General features: G+C 45.4%; 1 protein-coding gene across 1 annotated transcript in view; it reads right to left on the reverse strand.

Annotated features, from left to right (window-relative positions):
- LOC311122023 (uncharacterized protein) overlaps positions 1-25,379 on the reverse strand; it is a gene marked incomplete at its 5' end in the record, with an annotated part of 65,331 nt that overhangs the window by 26,296 nt on the left and 13,656 nt on the right. The window contains 4 exons of the mRNA XM_084196451.1: positions 979-1,040; positions 1,131-1,163; positions 1,541-1,657; positions 21,949-22,065. Coding sequence (XP_084052577.1) covers positions 979-1,040; positions 1,131-1,163; positions 1,541-1,657; positions 21,949-22,065 — 329 coding nt within the window. The remainder of the gene's footprint in view (positions 1-978; positions 1,041-1,130; positions 1,164-1,540; positions 1,658-21,948; positions 22,066-25,379) is intronic.

Below are 25,379 nucleotides of genomic sequence, written 5' to 3' on the forward strand. Positions count from 1 at the left end.
CAACACACAGTCCCCTCTTACCTCAAACACACAGTCCCCTCTTACCTCAACACACAGTCCCCTCTTACCTCAAACACACAGTTCCCTCTTACCTCAAACATACAGTCCCCTCTTACCTCAAACACACAGTCCCCTCTTACCTCAACACACAGTTCCCTCTTACCTCAAACACACAGTCCCCTCTTACCTCAACACACAGTTCCCTCTTACCTCAAACACACAGTCCCCTCTTACCTCAAACACACAGTCCCCTCTTACCTCAAACACACAGTCCCCTCTTACCTCAAACACACAGTCCCTTCTTACCTCAAACATACAGTCCCCGCTTACCTCAAACACACAGTCCCCTCTTACCTCAAACACAATGTTCCCTCTTACCTCAAACACAATGTTCCCTCTTACCTCAAACATACAGTCCCCTCTTACCTCAAACACACAGTTCCCTCTTACCACAAACACAATGTTCCCTCTTACCTCAAACACAATGTTCCCTCTTACCTCAAACACAATGTTCCCTCTTACCTCAAACACAATGTTCCCTCTTACCTCAAACACAATGTTCCCTCTTACCTCAAACACAATGTTCCCTCTTACCTCAAACACAATGTTCCCTTTTACCTCAAACACAATGTTCCCTCTTACCTCAAACACAATGTTCCCTTTTACCTCAAACACAATGTTCCCTCTTACCTCAAACACAATGTTCCCTTTTACCTCAAACACAATGTTCCCTCTTACCTCAAACACAATGTTCCCTCTTACCTCAAACACAATGTTCCCTCTTACCTCAAACACAATGTTCCCTCTTACCTCAAACACAATGTTCCCTCTTACCTCAAACACAATGTTCCCTCTTACCTCAAACACAATGTTCCCTCTTACCTCAAACACAATGTTCCCTTTTACCTCAAACACAATGTTCCCTCTTACCTCAAACACAATGTTCCCTCTTACCTCAAACACACAGTCAACTCTTACCTGATCTCAACCCTGCTGGAGTTCTGTCCTTCAGGGAAGGTGTTATCAGATCTGAACAGGCCCTGGAGAGACCAGACAGGTAGAACAGGTCCTTAACCAGAACACTACCTCACCGGGACCCTTTAGACTGAATTATAGGACCACTTCCTTACCTGACAAATCCTGGGGGTCAGGCCCATGGAGTCCTGAGAGGAGAGGAGGAGGAGGAGGAGGAGGAGGAGGAGGAGGAGGAGGAGGAGGAGGAGGAGCAGGAGGAGGAGAAGAAGGAAGCGAGGGAGGGAAAGAGAAGAGAAGAGTCATTAACTATTGACACTGTGCCTCCTTTCAACACATACAGCAGAGCGGAGAAAGCCAACAGCGATGTTCCAGATGATATTTTAAATTTTATTTCACCTTTATTTAACCAGGTAAGTCAGTTGAGAACAAGTTCTCATTTACAACTGCGACCTGATTTGATAGGTAACACTTTCCTTACAACGCATTATAACTGCATCATAATGCATTATACCTGCATTAAGTCCAGTGTTACCATATTATAGTTATAATCCCCTCCCCTCCTCACCAGTGTGCCCATCATGGTGTAGGTCTTGCCAGTGCCAGTCTGCCCGTAGGCAAACAGACAGACGTTGTAGCCCTCTGACGCCCCGGCCAGCACCGTCAGTCCCAGGTCCTGGAACACCTACAGGAGAGCACACACGCACAGTCTCAACTAGTATATAGTAAAGGCGGCATAGTGTTGGGTCACAACAAGACAACGACAAGCAGTGTTTATTAAGTTCTATGTTGAAGGGCTACAGATAGAGGGTGAGAGCAGTTAACGTCCTTGGTGTGATACATTGTGTCATGGAGTGTTTTGTCGAACTACAGCACATCCAGATTAGGTCCAGCCAGGCACAACGCTGTGGCACCCAGCCAGTGTACTGGGTTGTTGCTTCCTGCAGAGGTGTTTGGGTAAGGAGCTGAGCCAGGGAGTCAGGAAGACAGTTAATACTAAGAGTAAACACCCTGCTAGAGCTAGGAGGAGGGACAGGAGGCTGGGTGGCAGGACGGGAGGCTGGGTGGCAGGATGGGAGGCTGGGTGGCGAGACGGGAGGCTGGGTGGCAGGATGGGAGGCTGGGTGGCAGAATGGGAGGCTGGGTAGCAGGACGGGAGGCTGGGTGGCAGGACGGGAGGCTGGGTGGCAGGACGGGAGGCAGGATGGCAGGACGGGAGGCTGGGTGGCAGGACGGGAGGCAGGATGGGAGGCTGGGTAGCAGGGCCGGGGGCAGGGTAGCAGGGCCGGAGGGTGGGGGAGTTGAAAGCTAGTTGTCGGGCAGAAAAATAAACCTCCCTAAGGAGCGTGGAGCTGAATGTGCAGAGCTCCTGAGAAGGTTCCATACATAGACTCGAGCCAGTCTGGGCACCTTGTTTTCCTTCCTTCCCTCGGCCAGGGAGAGATCAGGGGGTTGGAGCAGTACCCGCCGCCCAGGCTCCAGGCCTAAGGATATGCATGGCACCCAGCAGCCCAGCCAGTAGGTCCCAGGCCCAGGTAAACACACCACCAGCAGCAGAAACCTGATCCAGAGCCAGAATCCAGACTGAGAGACTGGGGAACATTGACACACCATGAGGAGAGGAATACTCCCACACTGCTCCCCCAGCACGAAGGAAGTATCACACAGGATCAAACACTGTACCTCCTCTCCCGTAGAGGCTCTCAGCCAACCTAATGACCAACAGAACTATAGGTTACACCAACCCAGGGAAGGTGGTATGGTTGGATATAGCCCTCAAATCTACACCAACCCAGGGAAGGTGGTATGGTTGGATATAGCCCTCAAATCTACACCAATCCAGGGAAGGTCTTATGGTTGGATACAGCCCTCAAATCTACACCAACCCATTGAAGGTCTTATGGTTGGATATAGCCCTCAAATTTACACCAACACAGGGAAGGTGTTATGGTTGGATACAGCCCTCAAATCTACACCAACCCAGGGAAGGTGTTATGGTTGGATACAGCCCTCAAATTTACACCAACACAGGGAAGGTGTTATGGTTGGATACAGCCCTCAAATCTACACCAATCCAGGGAAGGTGTTATGGTTGGATACAGCCCTCAAATCTACACCAACCCATTGAAGGTCTTATGTTTGGATATAGCCCTCAAATTTACACCAACACAGGGAAGGTGTTATGGTTGGATACAGCCCTAAAATCTACACCAACCCAGGGAAGGTGTTATGGTTGGATATAGCCCTCAAATCTACACCAATCCAGGGAAGGTGTTATGGTTGGATACAGCCTTCAAATCTACACCAACCCATTGAAGGTCTTATGGTTGGATACAGCCCTCAAATCTACACCAATCCAGGGAAGGTGTTATGGTTGGATACAGCCCTCAAATCTACACCAACCCATTGAAGGTCTTATGGTTGGATATAGCCCCCAAATCTACAACCCAGGGAAGGTCTTATGGTTGGATACAGCCCTCAAATATTTTATTAAAGTCCACGTAAAGCCCCTTCAATAAGCTTCACAGGTAGTCCCAGTAGTTTCATGCCTTATCTAACTACCATTGACCACATGCCATAACAGAAACAACCAAAACACACAGAATCTCAGCTAAGACATGTCCACGTGTTAACAGGTAAGCCCTAACGGCAGTAACAGTCTATCTACGTCACCATATAGTAAACAGTTCAAGTTTTGATATCGACATGGTAGTCAAGGTCACTGAAATAAATGATATTACACTACATACACAATAAAACATTTACATTGAAATCACAAGTGCAATTCATGACCATATGTACATTTAGGAGACTCAAAGAGTTTTGTTGATTAGTTTATATAGGTAGGGTCAGGGACGGCCTGTTCAATAGGGCGATATGGGCGACGCACTGCCAAACGGGAAAAGGAAGGGATTTTTTTTCTAATCAATTATATCACGGCAACAGTAGTTATCAGTGTTGTAATCTGATCTGACTGCCACTAAATGTCAAATCAGGCTAAAGTCGTGCTTCAAATGGCCCCGCCCGTTTTTGGGCGATTTCAGTCAGGTTGAAAATCGCCCAGAAGTCTCTCATAGCCTGTCATGTAAAATCTATTTTTTTCAAATTTCAAAGCTTTCAATACATTCTCTATGGGTGTCTGTGGGCTTGCACTTACGCGCTTTCGTCATACGTGACGTAACCATGAACGTAACTAAGCAAATAGCGGCTAGCAGCGTCTCTTTGCGACCTGCAGTGTGGCGTTATTTTATGTTTTTAATTTGTACACTTAGTGGCGTTATTTTATGTTTTTAATTTGTACACTTAGTTTACAAACATTCTGCCAACCATGGATTTCGAGTGGTGGGTTTTGGACTGATCTTGTTGATCGTGTACATACCCGCTACGAACGGACTAAATAATGAAAACGTTGCTGGCAGCGGAATCCAATACAGCTGGGAGACTTGGCTGGATGACAGAGTCCCGGACAGAGAAGTGGAGCCGGCCGGCTTCACCCTGGTTGGAGCGGACCTCGATCTGACAGTCACAGGGAAAATCGATCCTGGTAAGAGAGCGACTCTGTACCCCCGAGCCCCGACATTGAACTGCTTTCTGTGTCACTGTGACCTTACTATCTGCCCCGTGAGTTCCCCCAATTGTTTGTTACCGTTGTGTACTGTTGATAATCACAAGTTTACTGGAGAACTGAGACCAAGTAGAGACTTTGGACAGGGTGGATATGGTATAATAAAGGCAGTTTATTCAGAGGTAAAGATATCTGGAATCGCGTGCACGGACTCGTTCGTCAAACTCTTAGGGAGCTATCTGATGAGAGCCCCGAAAACATTGTGTGCTGACATTTTATACAATAAATGATGTAGGTTGAATCTAGTAGTTCTGATCTTCTGATTGGTCCTGATGAGTTGGGCGAGGTCCCCTCCACTGTTGCATTGGCTCTGAGTCGGGTTCTCTGTCTTCAAATGTTCAGCCTAAAGAGAGGGGATTTGTGTGTGTGTGTGTGTGTGTGTGTTTAACAGTGATGATGTGTGTGTGTGTGTGTGTGTTTAACAGTGATGATGTGTGTGTGTGTGTGTGTTATCAGTGATGATGTGTGTGTGTGTGTGTGTGTGTGTCCTCAGAGCAAGAACTCGTGAGTTGGAAGAACTGAGAGACCTATGGCGTGGGTGTTGTCCTTGGCCACCTGCTGACAAGGCTGACAAGATAGGACTCTTTTGTCCATTGTTATAGGATAGGAACAGCATTGATTGAAAACAAACGCCCAACACAAAATGGGTCATGCACAAGATTTTAGTCAGACCAAGCTATAACATTATATATTTACTACGACAGTACATTCAACCAAAAGCTAATATAACAAAGGCATCAGAGATTATTTATAATCTGTCACAGAAACTGGAATCCATCTCCCCAGATCAGTCAATAAATGCTTCTGGTATTGACTTATATGCTGCCCCTGTCTTCATGTTGTTGCTGGACATATCTTTTTTAAAATGTGTGTAGGTCACCTAAATCATCAGAAAAATTGCCCCTCCTGAGAATTTTTTCAGGAGCCGCCACTGGGTAGGGTATGGGTGACTTTTCATATCTCTCAGTCCTGGACTGTGGAATAGAGAGCAGGTGGATCTGCCTGACACCTGTCCTTGACAGGCAGGTAACCAGTCCCTGAGGGGCGGCTTGATCAGGGAGACAGCCAAGTCCAGGCACAGTTTCTCTCTTCTCTCATGAAATGAGGGTAGTGGTAATGAAGTCAGAGCATCCTTGTATCCAGGATATGCTGTGCTGAGGATGATTCTGCAAGCACGCTTCTGGATGTGCCCCAGTTGGTCAGAGAGGGCTTGAGTTAAGGAGCTATGCCAAATTGGTGCTGTGTATTCCAGGCAGGGGGTGAATGTAGCCTGTGTAGATACAGTAGCCAGCAGGCCGGCTTGTGGCACATTTAACCTTTTTAGTCTGTGTAGGAAGAACAACTTCCAATTTCCCTTTCTAACCATGGATGTGACTTGGTCGGCCCACTGCAGATTATTTTGCACAATGATTCCAAGAATTTTAACTGATTCACAGACTTGCAGGTCTTTCCCGTCTATTGTAAGTGGACTTGGCGGGGGCAGGTTTCTCACAAATGATATCAACAGGACCTTTCATTTAGAGGGATTCAGGGCCATATGACCTTCCTGGACCCATCCTTCTAGGTTGGTTAAGGATGATTGTGGGGTGGAGATATGATTCACGGGACAGGACCAGAGTCTGTAGAATAAATGCCCAAAACACACAGGGACAGACTAAACACTTGCATCAACAGGAATTCTGTGTGTGTGTGTGTGTGTGTGTGTGTGTGTGTGTGTGTGTGTGTGTGTGTGTGTGTGTGTGTGTGTGTGTGTGTGTGTGTGTGTGTGTGTGTGTTGCTGTGTGTGTGTGTAAGTTTCTGTGTGTGTGTGTGTGCGCGTGTGTGGGACAGGTATGGATCAGATTTAAATCATCAACATATTTCCAGCGATTGTCATTGTCTCTGGCAGCACTGTCAATAAATGCAAGGAAGATCAGTGGACCTCACAGTGTTCCTTGGGTTCACCTAGGTTGGGTGACATGTCATCTTTATTCCATGCTGCGGCAAAACTCTCTGCTAGTGTCACGCCCTGGCTCTGGGGACTCTTAAATGTTGAGCCAGGGTGTGGAGTTTCTATATATTATTTTCTATGTTAGTTTCTAGATCGTGTGGATCTATGTTGGCCAGGGTGGTTCCCAATCAGAGGCAGCTGTACTCGTTGTCTCTGATTGGGGACCATACTTAGGCAGCCTGTTTGGCACTAGTCGGTGTGGGATCTTGTTCCGTAAAGGTTTGTGTTGTGTAACCTAGGACTTCACGTATCGTTTGTTTGTTGTTTTTTGTCGTGAGTTAAGTACTTGAATAAAATGTACGCTTATCACGCTGCGCCTTGGTTCCACAAATCTTTAATTGATGGTGACAGCTAGTTTATAGAGCTGTGGACTGTAGACTGCTCAGCAGGGGAGAGAGAGAGGGTACTGGGCAGGCTGCTCGTTTTAATACAACACCTTGTTATGTATGCTACAAAGGAATGCAGTCCATAACCTAGTGGTTTGATTAGTGCACTAGCCTGGTCCCAGATCTGTTTGTACTGTATAGCCAACTCCATCATGACAATGATGGCCATAGGAGCTAGCAAGACAGCAACAGATCTGGGACCAGGTTATGGGTTCTTAGTTCAACGTTTGTCTGTGTGTAAAGTAAATTGTCAGAGCTAGCAAGAAGAACATCCTTTCCAAACGCTGTGTTGTTGTAGGTTAGTCTACATTCTGTGTCTGGCTGTAAGCTTTGTTGAAGAAGCTAAACTACAGGTTGTGTCTGGTTGTAAGCTATACTGTTGTGCTGTTGTACAGTGGCATCCAGAACACCAGGCTACGCCCCCCTGTAACTCTGCTGCTTAAATAGGGTTTCCCCACCCACAACGCAAAGGGCCGTGCCACTCCTGTCCCCCTAACACTTCTTACACTGGACTCTCCTGCTTTCTCCCTCCTCCCTCACTCCTGTCCTCCCCCCTCTCTCCCCCTCTCTCCCTTTAACCCCTCTCCCTCTCCTCCCTACCAAACAGAATCAACAGTAGCATTGTTAAGGTAGACACTCTTAAATCACTTAGTGGGTTGCTGACCTAAGGCTGAGGAGGGTTCCTGTTGTCTCAGCATTCAAACAGCATGGAACTCCACTTCACTACTGTTAACTCCCACTCTCCTCTCTTTTTATGCAGACCATGAAAATGCACACCACACACACACACACACACACACACACACACACTTCTCCATTTTGAGTTCCACAGGCAGGGAGTATTCTATGGAATATGATTAACACAGGCCCTGACATACTCTCATCTGGAACACTCTATTGTGTCTCATCATTGTCATATTACAATTATTTGGTGGAGGGGAATCCCTGATATTGTGTAGAAAGCATCCCTGAAAGACGACAATAGGCTCTCACCGTTCCAACCTACTATCACAGAACCCTTGACTGACTACTGGTGTGGTGGCACAGCAAACTGGGAGGTATGTGGACAACAAAGCAGACCAGTAAGGTAAGAAATGCAGTGCATTATGGGACGGTGGACTAACGGATGATCCAGATTCAAGCAGGTCATAAAGAATAGAGCCAGAGAGCCAACAGAAACAGAGTCTGTAGAATAAATGCCCAAAACACACAGGGACAGACTAAACACATGCATCAACAGGAAGGTTCTGTCTGTGTGTGTGTCTGTGTGTGTGTGTGTAGGTGTTGTTCTGTGTCCAACCAGCCCAGAGGAAACAGCATCTGAAAAAAGGCTTCAGGTTTGCTTTACTTCTCTTGAAAAAAATGAAAAAAATAAAAACATGAATGAAGAGAGGAAAGCAGAATATAGATTTCACTCCGGCAATGAAACACAGGTAAAAACTATCAGGCCAAACAGGGGGAGAGGAGGTAGGAGGAGGAAGGAGGAGGAAGGGGTAGGAAGGAGGAGGAAGGAGGAGGAAGGAGGAGGAGGAGGAGGAGGAAGGGGTAGGAAGGAGGAGGAAGGGGTAGGAAGGAGGAGGAAGGGGTAGGAAGGAGGAGGAAGGAGGAGGAGGAGGAGGAAGAGGAAGGGGGAGGAAGGGTAGACCCTGGTGACTGACTGGAGGTCCAGTTGGTGTGGCGGGGGGACAGGGAGTGTCCACTCCAGAAGTGGGTCAGTCCAAGCAGAGGTCCGACATAGAGCGAGCCAACCCAGGATGAATGAATGAATTAATCTCTCTCTCTGGATAACTGCTGGTTATAAGAGCTTGTTTTGGAACAGGGATACTCTATAGATTGTAAGCCTGTAAGTCTGGAACCTGTCAATGGAGAGGAAAAACTAAGAGGGAGAAGTAGAGAGGGGGGATGGGGGGAGAGAAGGAGGGAGAAGGAGAAAGAGAGTGATAGGGAGAAGAGGGAGAGAGAAAGAGAGAGATGGAGGGAGAGAGAGAGTGATGGGGAGAAGGAGAGAGGCAGGCAGGTAGCTGTAATGGTTCTCAGTCCACTAATCCATGGCTGTGGTGGTCTGACTTCAGTGGCTGGGTTTGTTTTCCATGTGGCCTGCTCAGCTCTACACCAGCCCCTGGATTGGAAAACTCCTTATTTGTGTGTGTGTGTGTGTGTGTGTGTGTGTGTGTGTGTGTGTGTGTGTGTGTGTGTGTGTGTGTGTGTGTGTGTGTGTGTGTGTGTGTGTGTGTGTGTGTGTGTGTGTGTGTGTGTGTGTGTGTGTGTGTGTGTGTGTGTGTGTGGGTGGGTGGGTGTTATGACGCCAGTTGAAGGCCAGCCAAGGCGAGTGTTCTTCTAAGAAACCACCAAAGCCAAAAAACAGCACCTTAAGTGCACTTCCCTAATACTACACATCATCTCATATAGCAGGGGGTCCTTGGGCTAACAGTGGGCAATGGTTGGGTAAAGCCTGCATTTAGGAAAAGTCAAGTAAAAATCTATTTGTTTATTGGTTGCGAGCACAGTTTTGTTTCAGATGTTATAGCGGGTTCAGCAAAAATGCTTATGTAACTAGCTCCTAACAATGCAGTAAAATGTCAAACAAGTCCACAAATTTGTCTATGTCAAGAATCCAGTTTATAAATAAATATGTGGTGTGTATAAACAGTGTAGCTAAAATGCAATGTAAAGTAGTAGAAATATTAGAATGAGCTACACTACATGACCAAAAGTATGTGGACACCTGCTCGTCGAACATCTCATTCCAAAATCATGGGCATTAATATGGAGTTGGTCCCCCCTTCGCTGCTATGTGGTCCTCTGTAGCTCAATTGGTAGAGCACGGCGCTTGTAACGCCAGGGCAGTGGGTTCGATCCCTGGGACCACCCATACTTAAAAATGTATGCGCACATGACTGTAAGTCGCTTTGGATAAAAGCGTCTGCTAAATGGCATATTATTATTATTATAACAGCCTCCACTCTTCTGGGAAGGCTTTCCACTAGATGTTGGAACATTGCTGCAGGGGACTTGCTTCGATTCAGCCACAAGAGCATTAGTGATGTCGGGCACTGATGTTGGCTGATTAGGCCTGGCTCGCAGTATGTGTTCCAATTCCAAAGGTGTTCGATGGGGTTGAGGTCAGGGCTTTGTGCAGGCCAGTACAGTTCTTCCACACTGATCTCGAGAACCCATTTATGTATGGACCTCGCTTTGTGCACGGGGGCATTGTCATGCTGAAACAGGTAAGGGCCTTCCCCAAACTGTTGCCAAAAACGTTGGAAGCACAGAATCGTCTAGAATGTCATTGTATGCTGTAGCGTTAAGATATCCCTAAACCATTATTCCTCCTCCACCAAACTTTACAGTTAGGACGATGCATTCGGGCAGGTAGCGTTCTCCTGGCATCCGCCAAACCCAGATTAGTCCGTCGGACTGCCATTTGGTGAAGCGTGATTCATTACTCAATAGAACACGTTTCCACTGCTCCAGCTTCCAATGGCGGAAAGCTTTACACCACTCCAGCTGACGCTTGGCATTGCGCATGGTGATCTTAGACTTGTGTGCGGCTGCTCGGCCATGGAAACCCATTTCATGAAGCTGCCGACGAACAGTTATTGTGCTGACGTTGCTTCCAGAGGCAGTTTGGAACTCGGTAGTGAGTGTTGCAACCGAGAACAGACGATTTTTAAACGCTACGTGCTTCAGCACTCGGCGGTCCTATTCTGTTAGCTTGTGTGGCCTAGCACTTTGCGGCTGCACTTACAGTTGACCGGGGCAGCTCTAGCAGGGCAGAAATTTGACAAACTGACTTGTTGGAAAGGTGTAATCCTATGACGGCGCCATGTTGAAATTTACTGAGCTCTTTAGTATGTGCCATTCTACTCACAATGTTTGTCTATGGAGATAGCATGGCTGTGTGCTTGATTTTATACACCTGTCAGCAATGGGTGTGGCTGAAATTGCCGAATCCACTAATTGGAATTGGTGTCCACATACTTTTGGGCATGTAGTGTATGTTAGGAATACAGTATTTAAATACACAGTACAAAACCGGCAGGTAGCTTAGTGGTTAAGAGCGTTGTGCCATTAACCGAAAGGTCGCTGGTTCTAATCCCCGAGCCGACTAGGTGAAAAATCTGTCGATGTGCCCTTGAGCAAGGCACTTAACCCTAATTGCTCCTGTAAGTCGCTCTGGATAAGAGCGTCTGCTAAATGACTAAAATGTCTAAAATGTAAAAATGTCAAAACCCCATGCAAAATGGATAGAATTTCAGGAAATTCGCCTCCGGACCAGAGTCTGGAATACAAATATACACTGAGTGTACAAAACATTAAGGACACCTGCTCTTTCCATGACATCGACTGACCAGATGAATCCAGGTGAAAGCTATGATCCCTTATTGATGTCACTTGTTAAATCCACTTAAAAGTGTAGATGAATGGGAGGAGACAGGTTAAAGAAAGTGTTTTAAGCCTTGAGACAATTGAGACATGGATTGTGTATGTGTGCCATTCAGAGGGTGAATGGGCAAGAAAAAAGATTTAAGTGCCTTTGAACGGGGTATGATAGTAGGTGCCAGAACTGCAACGATGCTGGGTTTTGCAAACTCATTATTAAGAAAGTGCTCCTAATGTTTGGTATACTCAGTGTATATAATGGTGTGTATAGACAGTATATGATTAGAAAAGGTGTGTACAGCAGTAGTTATATAGGATGAGTCATGACTAGAATACAGTATATACATATAAAGTGGGTAAAACAGTATGTAAACATTATTAAAGTGACCAGTGTTCAATGGCTATGTACATAGGGCAGCAGTCTCTAAGGTGCAGGGTAGAGTACCGGGTGGTAGCCGGCTAGTAAGAGTGACTAAGGTTCAGGGCAGGGTACTGAGCGGAGGCCAGCTAGTGGTGATTGTTTAACAGTCGGATGGCCTGGAGATAGAAGCTGTTTATCAGTCTCTCGGTCCCAGCTTTGATGTACCTATACGGTCTCCGCCTTCTAGATGGTAGCGAGGTGAACAGGCCATGGCTCGGGTGGCTGAGGTCTTTGATGATCTTCTTGGCTTTCCTGTGACACTGGGTGCTTTATCCTGGAGGGCAGGCAGTGTGCCCCTGATGATGCGTTGGGCTGACCGGAATACCCTCTGGAGAGCACTGTGGTTTGCGGGCAGTGCAATTGCCATATCATGTTTTAATACAGCCTGACAGGATGCTCTCAATGATGCATCTGTAGATGTTTGTGAGGGTCTTAGTGGCCAAGCCGAATTTCTTCCTATAATCTACACTCCTACTCTGAATACAGGCCTAGGTCTCATGGGCAGTGCTGCACTCTCTCCAAGAGGACAGTGGCATTGAAACTGGAACCAACTACATGGGTCAGTCAGTCTGTTTCAGTCCCAAGCTTTCCAACTAGGATACACACACACACACACACACACACACAATCTCACGCCTTTCCAACTAGGATACACACACACAATCTCACGACTTGCCAACTAGAATACACAAAAAGCGCAGCAGGATCCTGAGCAGATACAGTATTAGACACGTTTAGCTTTTGGTGCCTGAGGAATACATACATACAGAGAGAGAGACAGAGAGAGAGACAGAGAGAGAGATAGGAAGGAAAGTTCATTGGCTCAAGTTCAACAGTGTTCTCATTCATTTGTCATACATTAACATAATTTGTAGGTTAAATTAGCGTAGAAGTGCAGGGAGGCGGGAGGGAAGGAGGGAGGGAGGAGGAGGGAGACACTGAGGGCCACACAGACACACAGGCTTCTGGACATTATTCATGCCTGCCTACAGATGGGAGGGAGAATTTGAAAATCCTCTTTATCGGGTCAAGACCCTACATTACGTGAAACATTCAACCCTCAGACATCATGCACTGCCATACTTACAGTTGAAGTCTGCAGTTTACATACACTTAGGTTGAAGTCATTAAAACTCGTTTTTCAACCACTCCAAAAATGTATTGTTAACAAACTATATTTTTGGCAAGTCGGTTAGGACATCTCTACTTTGAGCATGACACAAGCAATTTTTCCAACAACTGTTTACAGACAGATTATTTCTCTTATAATTCACTGTATCACAATTCCAGTGGATCAGAAGTTTACATACACTAAGTTGACTGTGCCTTTAAACAGCTTGGAAAATTCCAGAACATTATGTCATGGCTTTAGAAGCTTCTGATAGGCTAATTGACATCATTTGAGTCAATTGGAGGTGTACCTGTGGATGTATTTCAAGGCCTATCTTCAAACTCAGTTCCTCTTTGCTTGACATCATGGGAAAATCAAAATAAGATGAACGTACTTTGGTGCGAAAAGTGCAAATCAATCCTAGAACAACAGCAAAGGACCTTGTGAAGATGCTGGAGGAAACAGGTACAAAAGTATCTATATCCACAGTAAAACGAGTCCTATATCGACATAACCTGAAAGGCCGCTCAGCAAGGAAGAAGCCACTGCTCCAAAACCGCCATAAAAAAGCCAGACTACAGTTTGCAACTGCACATGGGGACAAAGATAGTACTTTTTTGAGAAATGTCCTCTGGTCTGATGAAACAAAAATAGAACTGTTTGGCCATAATGACCATTGTTATGTTTGGAGGAAAAAGGGGGTTGCCGAAGAACACCATCCCAACCGTGAATCACGGGGGTGGCAGCATCATGATGTGGGGGTGCTTTGCTGCACGAGGGACTGGTGCACTTCACAAAATAGATGGCATTATGAGGAAGGAAAATGATGTGGATATATTGAAGCAACATCTCAAGACATCAGTCAGGAAGTTAAAGCTTGGTCGCAAATGGGTCTTCCAAATGGACAATGACCCCAAGCATACTTCCAAAGTTGTGGCAAAATGGCTTAAGGACAACAAAGTCAAGGTATTGGAGTGGCCATCACAAAGCCCTGACCTCAATCCTATAGAAAATGTGTGGGAAGAACTGAAAAAGCGTGTGCGAGCAAGGAGGCCTACAAACCTGACTCAGTTACACTAGCCCTGTCAGGAGGAATGGGCCAAAATTCACCTAACTTATTGTGGGAAGCTTGTGGAAGGCTACTCGAAACGTTTGACCCAAGTTAAACAATTTAAAGGCAATGCTACCAAATAGTAATTGAGTGTATGTAAACTTCTGACCCACTGGGAATGTGATGAAATAAAGCTGAAATAAATCATTCTCTCTACTATTATTCTGACATTTCACATTCTTAAAATAAAGTGGCGATGCTAACTGACCTAAGACAGGGAATTTTTACAAGGATTAAATGTCAGGAATTGTGAAAAACTGAGTTTAAATGTATTTGGCTAAGGTGTATGTAAACTTCCGACTTCAACTGTATGTGTAGCAGCCTGTAAGAAAAACAGAAGTTTAGAGGGTTGAAAGAGAGAGAGAGAGAGAGAGAGAGAGAGAGAGAGAGAGAGAGAGAGAGAGAGAGAGAGAGAGAGAGAGAGAACCCACTGGAATCTCCAATTAAACTGAATGAACTACAGGACAAAATATAAACCCTCCAATCCAAAAAGACCTGTGGTGTTGATGGTATCCTAAATGAAATGATAAAATATACAGACCACAAATTCCAATTGGCTATACTTAAACTCTTTAACATCATCCTTAGATCCTAAGCTCTGGAACCAAGGACTGATCACCCCCCCAATCCACAAAAGTGGAGACAAATTTGACCCCAATAACTACCATGGGATATGTATTAACAGCAATCCTCTGCATTATCATTAACAGCAGACTAGTTCATTTCCTCAGTGAAAACAATGTACTGAGCAAATGTCAAATTGTCTTTTTACCAAATTACCGTACGACAGACCACGTATTCACCCTGCACACCCTAATTGACAAACAAACAAACCAAAACAAAGGCAAAGTCTTCTCATGCTTTGTTGATTTCAAAAAAGCTTTTGACTCAATTTGGCATGAGGGTCTACCATACAAATTAATGGAAAGTGGTGTTGGTGAAAAAACAATACAACATAATAAAATCCATGTACACAAACAACAAGTGTGCAGTTAAAATTGGCAAAAAGCACACACATTTCTTTCCACAGGGCCGTGGGGTGAGACAGGGATACAGCTTGAGCCCCACCCTCTTCAACATATATATCAATGAATTGGCGGGGGCACTAGAACAGTCTGCAGCACCTGGCCTCACCCTACTAGAATCTGAAGTCAAATGTATACTGTTTGCTGATGATCTGGTGCTTCTGTCCCCAACCAAGGAGAGCCTACAGCAGCACCTAGAACTTCTGCATAGATTCTGTCAGACCTGGATCCTGACAGTAAATCTCAGTAAGACAAAAATAATGGTGTTCCAAAAAAGGTCCAGTTGCCAGGACCACAAATATAAATTCCATCTAGACACCATTGCCCTAGAGTATACAAAAAACGATACATACCTCAGCCTAAACATCAGCGCCACAGGTAACTTCCACAAAGCTGTGAATGATCTGAGAGGCAAGGCAAGCAGGACCTTTCCACGCCATCAAAAGGAACATAAAATTCGCATACCAATTAGGATCTGGCTAAAAATACTTGAATTAGTTATAGAACTCATTGCCCTTTATGGTTGTGAGGTCTGGGGTCTGCTCACCAACCAAGAATTCACAAAATGGGACAACCACCAAATAGAGACTGCATTCTGCAAAAATACGTAAAACGCCAAATAATGCATGCAGAGGAGAATAAGGCCGATACCCGCTAATGATCAAAATCCAAAAAGAGCATTTAAATTCTACAACCACCTAAAAGGAAGTGATTCCCAAACCTTCCATAACAAAACCATCACCTACAGAGAAATTAACCTGGAGAAGAGTCCCCTAAGGAAGCTGATCCTGGGGCTCTGTTCACAAACACAAACAGACCCCACAGAGCCCCAGGACAGCAACACAATTAGACCCAACCAAATAATGAGAAAACAAAAAGAGAATTAGTTGACACATTGGAAAGAATTAACAAAAAAACTGAGCAAACTTGAATGCTATTTGGCCCTAAACAGAGTACACAGTGGCAGAATACCTGACCACCGTGACTGAGCCAAACTTAAGGAAAGCTTTGACTATGGACAGACTCAGTGAGCATAGCCTTGCTATTGAGAAAAGCCGCCGTAGGCAGACCTGGCTCTCAAGAGAAGACAGGCTATGTGCACACTGCCCACAAAATGAGGTGGAAACTGAGCTGCACTTCCTAACCTCCTGCCAAATGTATGACCACATTAGAGACACATATTTCCCTCAGATTACACAGACCCACAAAGAATTAGAAAACAAATACAATTTTGATAAACTCCCATATCTATTGGGTGAAATACCAGTGTGCCATCACAGCAGCAAGATGTGTGACCTGTTGCCACAAGAAAATGGCAACCAGTGTAGAACAAACACCATTGTAAATACAACCCATATTTATGTTTATTTATTTTCCATTTTGTACTTTAACTATTTGCACATTGTTACAACACTGTATATATACATAATATGACATTTGAAATGTCTTTATTCTTTTGAAACTTCTGAGTGTAATATTTACTGTTAATATTTATTGTTTATTTCACTTTTGTTTACTATCTACTTCACTTGCTTTGGCAATGTTAACATACGTTTCCCATACCAATAAAGCCCTTAAATTGAAATTGAATTGAATTGAGAGAGACAAACAGTGAATTCCAGAGGTGGAGGAGGGGAATGGACAGAACTTCTGCAGCCCCCCCCCCCCCCATCTGCCAAACTCACAGCCGCTCCAATAAGTCATTTTCACAGTTACATTTCAGGCCAAAGACGTCATTGGACAGGAACTGAATCTAGAGCACAATGCTGGGTTTTGTTACAGAATTACGTTAGCCTGGAGCTTAGCCTGGGGTTTTCTCTCTCTCTCTCTCCTCTCTCTCTCTCTCTCTCTCTCTCTCTCTCTCTCTCTCTCTCTCTCTCTCTCTCTCTCTCTCTCTCTCTCTCTCTCTCTCTCTCTCTCTCTCTCTCTCTCTCTCTCTCTCTCTCTCTCTCTCTCTCTCTCTCTCTCTCTCTCTCTCTCTCTCTCTCTCTTTCTCTTTCTCTCTCTCTTTCTCTCTCTCTCTCTCTCTCTCTCTCAATTTAAGGGGCTTTATTAGCATGGGAAACGTATGTTAACATTGCCAAAGCAAGTGAAGTAGATAGTGAACAAAAGTGAAATAAACAATAAATATTAACAGTAAACATTACACTCAGAAGTTCCAAAAGAATAAAGACATTTCAAATGTCATATTATGTATATATACAGTGTTGTAACAATGTAACTCTCTCTCCCTCCCTCCCTCCCTCCCTCCCTCCTGTTGATGTACTGTAGGGTTTTGACTAAATAAAGGGGATTTTAAAATTCAAATTCTCTCCCTCCTCTCTCCTTCCCCGCCTCTCTAATCTCCCCTCGCTCTCCATCTCTTCTCTCCTTCTTTCTGACTAGAGTGTATACAGTGAAATCCCCTTTGGAGGAGACTCAACTACCTCACTGCAGCATATGCCATAGAGCTACAGTGAGGGAAACAAGTATTTGATCCCCTGCTGATTTTGTACGTTTGCCCACTGACAAAGAAATGATCAGTCTATAATTTTAATGGTAGGTTTATTTGAACAGTGAGAGACATAATAACAACAACAAAAATCCTGAAAAACGCATGTCAAAAATTATAAATTGTATAAATTGATTTGCATTTTAATGAGGGAAATAAGTATTTGACCCCCTCTCAATCAGAAAGATTTCTGGCTCCCAGGTGTCTTTTATACAGGTAACGAGCTGAGATTAGGAGCACACTCTTAAAGGGAGTGCTCCTAATCTCAGCTTGTTACCTGTATAAAAAACACCTGTCCACAGAAGCAATCAATCAATCAGATTCCAAACTCTCCACCATGGCCAAGACCAAAGAGCTCTCCAAGGATGTCAGGGACAAGATTGTAGACCTACACAAGGCTGGAATGGCTACAAGACCATCGCCAAGCAGCTTGGTGAGAAGGTGACAACAGTTGGTACGATTATTCTCAAATGGAAGAAACAAAAGGACTATCAATCTCCCTCGGCCTGGGGCTCCATGCAAGATCTCACCTCGTGGAGTTGCAATGATCATGAGAACAGTGAGGAATCAGCCCAGAACTACACAGGAGGATCTTGTCAATGATCTCAAGGCAGCTGGGACCATAGTCACCAAGAAAACAATTGGTAACACACTACGCCGTGAAGGACTGAAATCCTGCAGCGCCCGCAAGGTCCCCCTGCTCAAGAAAGCACATATACAGGCCCGTCTGAAGTTTGCCAATGAACATCTGAATGCTTCAGAGGAGAACTGGATGAAAGTGTTGTGGTCAGATGAGACCAAAATCGAGCTCTTTGGCATCAACTCAACTTGCCGTGTTTGGAGGAGGGGGAATGCTGCCTATGACCCCAAGAACACCATCCCCACCGTCAAACATGGAGGTGGAAACATTATGCTTTGGGGGTGTTTTTCTGCTAAGGGGACAACTTCACCGCATCAAAGGGACGATGGACGGGGCCATGTACCGTCAAATCTTGGGTGAGAACCTTCCCTCAGGCAGGGCATTGAAAATGGGTCGTGAATGGGTATTCCAGCATGACAATGACCCAAAACACAACAACAAAGGAGTGGCTCAAGAAGAAGCACATTAAGGTCCTGGAGTGGCCTAGCCAGTCTCCAGACCTTAATCCCATAGAAAATATGTGGAGGGAGCTGAAGGTTCGAGTTGCCAAACGTCAGCCTCGAAACCTTAATGACTTGGAGAAGATCTGCAAAGAGGAGTGGGACAAAATCCCCCCTGAGATGTGTGCAAACCTGGTGGCCAACTACAAGAAACGTCTGACCTCTGTGATTGCCAACAAGGGTTTTGCCACCAAGTACTAAGTCATGTTTTGCAGAGGGGTCAAATACTTATTTCCCTCATTAAAATGCAAATCAATTTATAACATTTTTGACATGCGTTTTTCTGGATTTTTTTGTTGTTATTCTGTCTCTCACTGTTCAAATAAACCTACCATTAAAATTACAGACTGATCATGTCTTTGTCAGTGGGCAAACGTACAAAATCAGCAGGGGATCAAATATTTGTTTCCCTCACTGTATGTTCTATTTCATTCTGTGGCATATCCATCCAGACAGTGTGTAGCAACAGAGTAGAGCTCCAGTATAGAAGCTTGGGGTGGTGGGGAAAGGGGGTTGCAGAGACTAGTCTAGACTAGAGGAGCAGTTGTAGTGATATAGAGTTTCCCTTCTCTCTCTCTCTCTCTCCCTCTTTCCTTCATGGGTCTCAGATTTACTCAGTCCCACAGGAATCCACAGGAAGTGAAGCCAGGATACCCTGGATACACAAAACTACACTACAGCACACTGACATGGTGCTTGAGAAAAACACTACACTTAAATAGTGACTTTAAAATAGTGCTTAGCACCAATGAGAGAAAATCCCCAACACTTTTCTAAAATAGTGACACTTTTTTAATGCAATTAACGACTGTAGAATTGATGAGCAGGTCTATTACATGAGTTGTACCTATAAAGAAAGAAAACAAAACTATTATTTTTCAATAATTACATATGTGTGTGAAAGTCTGGGGAAAGTATAAACTGCTAAGGCAATTAAGTGTTCTGAAACCACACAAACAACACAGACTATCTGTTGTCTGGGCCGTAGACCATTCCTTAGTGTTGGGCTCAGGTAACCTAACACAAGCAGTTTATTTGTCAACATACAGAAATGTAAATATATTATACTTTGGGACAGACGCTAGAAAGAAGGGTAGACCTAGCAACTATTTGTGACGTGTGACTGCTAAATGTCGGTTCTGGTGCCACTGACTGTGTGGAACAGTCACACGCTCACAGGCCTCAGAGGTCAGACTGTGATCCAGTGACCCTGCTCCACAGAATTAAAGACAAAACACACTCACAGGCCTCAGAGGTCAGACTGTGATCCAGTGACCCTGCTCCACAGAATTAAAGACAAAACACACTCACAGGCCTCAGAGGTCAGACTGTGATCCAGTGACCCTGCTCCACAGAATTAAAGACAAAACACACTCACAGGCCTCAGAGGTCAGACTGTGATCCAGTGACCCTGCTCCACAGAATTAAAGACAAAACACACTCACAGGCCTCAGAGGTCAGACTGTGATCCAGTGACCCTGCTCCACAGAATTAAAGACAAAACACACTCACAGGCCTCAGAGGTCAGACTGTGATCCAGTGACCCTGCTCCACAGAATTAAAGACAAAACACACTCACAGGCCTCAGAGGTCAGACTGTGATCCAGTGACCCTGCTCCACAGAATTAAAGACAAAACACACACTCTATATTGTATGGGTATGTCGTGCCCCTGTTTGCCCTCCTCCTCGCCCACCACGAGTCACCAGAGGAATGTAGTGGCGGGGCCGCCCCGACAGCACCCTCTGACTGGACACAACTCAGATGGAGAGAATGGAGCGATAGAGAAAAGAGAGGGCGAGAGAGAGGAAAGAGAGTGACAGTGAGAGAGATAGAGGGTGATAGGGAATTTAAATTGAATTTAATAGAGAGAGAGAGGGAAAGAGAGAGAGGGTGGGTGGTAGGGAATTTAAATTGAATTTGAGAGAGAGAGAGAGAGAGAGAGGGTGGGTGGGTGGTTGGGGAATTTAAATTGAATTTAATAGAGAGAGAGAGAGAGAGAGAGAGAGAGAGAGAGAGAGAGAGAGAGAGAGAGAGAGAGAGGGTGTGTGGTAGGGAATTTAAATGGAAATTAATAGAGAGAGAGAGAGGGAGAGAGAAAGAGAGAGAGAGAGGGAGAGAGAGAGAGGGTTGGTGGTAGGGAATTTAAATGGAAACTAATAGAGAGAGAGAGAGGGAGAGAGAAAGAGAGAGAGAGATCGAGAGAGAGAGAGAGAGAGAGAGAGAGAGAGACAGAAAGACAGAGAGGAACTAACTCTCCAGTCTCCACAGACAAAGACCAGAACAAAATCATGGGATATCTAGACCAGGCCAGGGTGGTCGAAGGCTTTTTCCCATGTTGGTACATTGCTTGCATAGGTTGTCCTTGATGGAAATGTTGGTTTGTGATTAAATCAGTCGGGAATCAGAGCAACAAGACAATGCAGCATTCATCAAGTTTGAGCTCTACATTTTAGTCATTTAGCAGACGCTCTTATCCTATCCAGAGCGACTTACAGTTAGTGAGTGCATACATTTTTCATACTGGCCCCCACGTGGGAAACGCACCCACAACCCTGGCATTGCAAGCGCCATGCTCTACCAACTGAGCTACACGGGACCATTATAAATGGAACTCCAACTAACATGACACAATGCTGTAGTACATTTTCCCGCGTGATAAGAGAAACGATTTCCACTAGTCTGTGTTCTGAGGGGGTGGGTCTTATTCTGGCTCCTCCTCCGCTCAGTACCAGGAAAAAGGTAGCACCCACCAATCAAAGAAACACAAACAGATCTAATCAGCCAATCACAGAGACATAAAAGGAAACGTGATACTCAACAGAACTCTGGGGAACAGATGGAGCTGAGATCCTATCCCTTCAGTAGCCATTTGGGGGTAGGGGGGCGTTTTTGTCTTGTTTAGCTTTTTTTCAAGGACAGTATTAATTCCCCTGGACTCTTCCTTCAGATGAGTGCCATGTTCATTAGGCACCAAAGGAAAGGAAACAGGGAGGGACTACCTGGATTTGTCCAAATACAAACCCTCATTTTCCTTTGCATGCCCTATTGAACACGGCCCAGTGGTTGCGATTGCCCACCCTACCCAACGTCCCCAGGCTGCCTGACACGCACATGCCTGGTGCTGCCTTCACCCAGAAGGCACGAAACATGGCACGAAAACACCATACCTAAACAATTGTAGCCGATGTGGAATCTCTAACGGTGCGGGAGTTTGAAGTGTTGGTGTACAGAAGGGCCCAGGTTTGGCAGGACCTACTCTGTTACACAAACACAGAACTACAGACTCCTTACCTCCTCCTGTGAGGCATAGTGTGGTTCCTCTGGGGCAACAGACCAGTAGCAGTAGTCAAAACCAAACTCCAGCACCTTCTCCCTGGAGTCCCCAGGGCCGTCCTGACGTCCATCCAGCTGTGGAGAGACAGACAGGGAGAGGAGAGATGGACAGACAGTTAGACAGGGGCACAGACAGACAGACAGGGACTTGGGGGTTTAAAACTCCAAATCTACACATTATACTTTTCACAGACAGTCTTATTGATTGGGCCAACTCCAGGTATGTTTAAAATTCATGGAAAAGGGGATACCTAGTCAGTTGCACAACTGAATGCATTCAACCAAAATGTGTCTTCATTAACCCCTCTGAATCAGAGAGGTGTGGGGGATGCCTTAATCGACATCCACAGGGAGCAGTTGTTAACTGCCTTGCTCAAGGGCAGAACTGCATATTTTTCCAACTTGCCAGCTCTGGGGATTCAAACAAGCAACCTTTGAGTTACTGTCCCAATGCTCTTACCACCAGGCTACCTGCACATGTCCACTCAGTACAAGTGGCTTCTCAACTGTAAGTAACAAGAAACATGATGAATGACGGGAGGACACAGGTGATAGAAAGGACAGGTGCACTGAGGTTACAGCCAAGACGAGATGTGTTACCGTAGGCTACTACTAGAGACAAGTACAGACCGTAGGTTACTACTAGAGACAAGTACAGACCGTAGGCTACTACTAGAGATAAGTACAGACCGTAGGTTACTACTAGAGACAAGTACAGACCGTAGGTTACTACTAGAGACAAGTACAGACCGTAGGCTACTACTAGAGACAAGTACAGACCGTAGGTTACTACTAGAGACAAGTACAGACCGTAGGTTACTACTAGAGACAAGTACAGACTGTAGGTTACTACTAGAGACAAGTACAGACTGTAGGTTACTACTAGAGACAAGTACAGACCGTAGGTTACTACTAGAGACAAGTACAGACCGTAGGTTACTACTAGAGACAAGTACAGACCGTGCGTTACCGTAGGTTACTATTAGCAACAAACACTAGGTTCAGCATTTTATCAGCTACAGTGTCTTCATTACAGGACTGCCTGCCCTGGTGTTGACTAAGAGCCATGCCAAGAAGAGGGAACTGTAGGAGAGCAACCATCTACATGCCCGGGCAGATCTGACAACATTAGTTTACAGCCACTGAGCATCATTTCACAAACAGAGCTATGCTTTCATATTGTGCAAGAGACCTTGTCTTTACTAACAGTGGACTTCATATGACCAGCACAAAAACATCCTGTGGCGTACTGCATTAGCATCGAATAGCCCCCGCGATTAGGAACCAATATACACAAGCAGTTAGGAAAGCAAAGGCTAGCTTTTTCAAACAGAAATTTGCATCCTGTAGCACTAACTCCAAAAAGTTTTGGGACATTGTAAAGTCCATGGAGAATAAGAGCACCTCCTCCCAGCTGCCCACTGCACTGAGGCTAGGAAACACTATCACCACCGATAAATCTACAATAATCGAGAATTTCAACAAGCATTTTGCTACGGCTGGCAATGCTTTCCACCTGGCTACCACTACCCCGGCCACCAGCTCTACACCCTCCGCTGCAACTTGCCCATGCCCCCCCCCCCCCCGCTTCTCCTTCACACAAATTCAGACAGCTAATGTTCTGAAAGAGCTGCAAAATCTGGACCCCTACAAATCATCTGGGCTAGACAATCTGGACCCTTTCTTTCTGAAATTAGCCGCCGAAATTGTCGCAACCGCTATTACTAGCCTGTTCAACCTCTCTTTCGTAACGTCTGAGATCCCCAGAGATTGGAAAGCTGCCGCGGTCATCCCCCTCTTCAAAGGGGGTGACACTCTAGATCCAAACTGTTAAAGTCCTATATCCATCCTGCCCTGCCTTTCGAAAGTTTTTGAAAGCCAAGTTAACAAACAGATCACCGACCATTTCGAATCACACCTTCTCCGCTATGCAATCCGGTTTCCGTGCTGGTCATGGGTGCACCTCAGCCACGCTCAAGGTCCTAAACGATATTATAACCGCGATCGATAATAGACAGTACTGTGCAGCCGCCTTCATTGACCTGGCCAAGGCTTTCGACTCTGTCAACCACCGCATTCTTATTGGCAGACTAAATAGCCTTGGTTTCTCAAATGACTGCCTCGCCTGGTTCACCAACTACTTCTCAGATAGAGTTCAATGTGTCAAATCGGAGGGCCTGTTGTCTGGACCTATGGCAGTCTCTATGGGGGTGCCACAGGGTTCAATTCTTGGGCCGACTCTTTTCTCTGTGTATATCAATGAAGTCGCTCTTGCTGCTGGTGATTCTCAGATCCACCTCTACGCAGACGACACCATTTTGAATACATCTGGCCCTTCATTGGACACTGTGTTAACAAACCTCCAAACGAGCTTCAGTGCCATACAACTCTCCTTCCGTAGCCTCCAACTGCTCTTAAACACAAGTCAAACTAAATGCATGCTCTTCAATCGAACGCTGCTGGCACCCGCCCACCCGACTAGAATCACTACCCTCGATGGGTCTGACCTAGAGTATGGGGACAACTACAAATACCTAGGTGTCTGGTTAGACTGTAAACTCTCCTTCCAGACTCACATTAAGCATCTCCAATCCAAAGTTAAATCTAGAATCGGCTTCCTATTTCGCAACAAAGCCTCCTTCACTCATGCTGCCAAACATGCCCTCGTAAAACTGACTATCCTACCGATCCTTGACTTCGGCGATGTCATTTACAAAATAGCCTCCAACACTCTACTCAGCAAATTGGATGTAGTCTATCACAGTGCCATCCGTTTTGTCACCAAAGCCCCATATACTACCCATCACTGTGACCTGTACGCTCTTGTTGGCTGGTCCTCACTACATATTCGTCGCCAAACCCACTGGCTCCAGGCCATCTATAAATCACTGCTAGGCAAATCCCTGCCTTATCTTAGCTCATTGGTCACCATAGCAACACCCACCCGTAGTCTGCGCTCCAGCAGGTATATCTCACTGGTCATCCCCAAAGCCAACACCTCCTTTGGCCGCCATTCCTTCCAGTTCTCTGCTGCCAATGACTGGAACGAACTGCAAAAATCTCTGAAGCTGGAGACTCTTATCTCCCTCACTAAGCATCAGTTGTCAGAGCACCTTACCGATCACTGCACCTGTACACAGCCCATCTGAAATTAGCCCACTCAACTACCTCATCCCCATATTATTATTTATTTTGCTCATTTGCACCCCAGTATCTCTATTTGCACATCATCTCTTGCACATCTATCATTCCAGTGTTAATACTAATTGTAATTATTTTGCACTATGGCCTATTTATTGCCTTACCTCACATTTCCATAACTTGCTACATTTGCACACACTGTATATATATTTTCTGTTGTATTTTTGACTTTATGTTTTGTTTTACCC

This window comes from Coregonus lavaretus (genome assembly GCF_964263955.1).
Source record: "Coregonus lavaretus genome assembly, contig: HAP1_SCAFFOLD_1602, whole genome shotgun sequence".
NCBI classification, from domain to species: Eukaryota; Metazoa; Chordata; class Actinopteri; order Salmoniformes; family Salmonidae; genus Coregonus; species Coregonus lavaretus.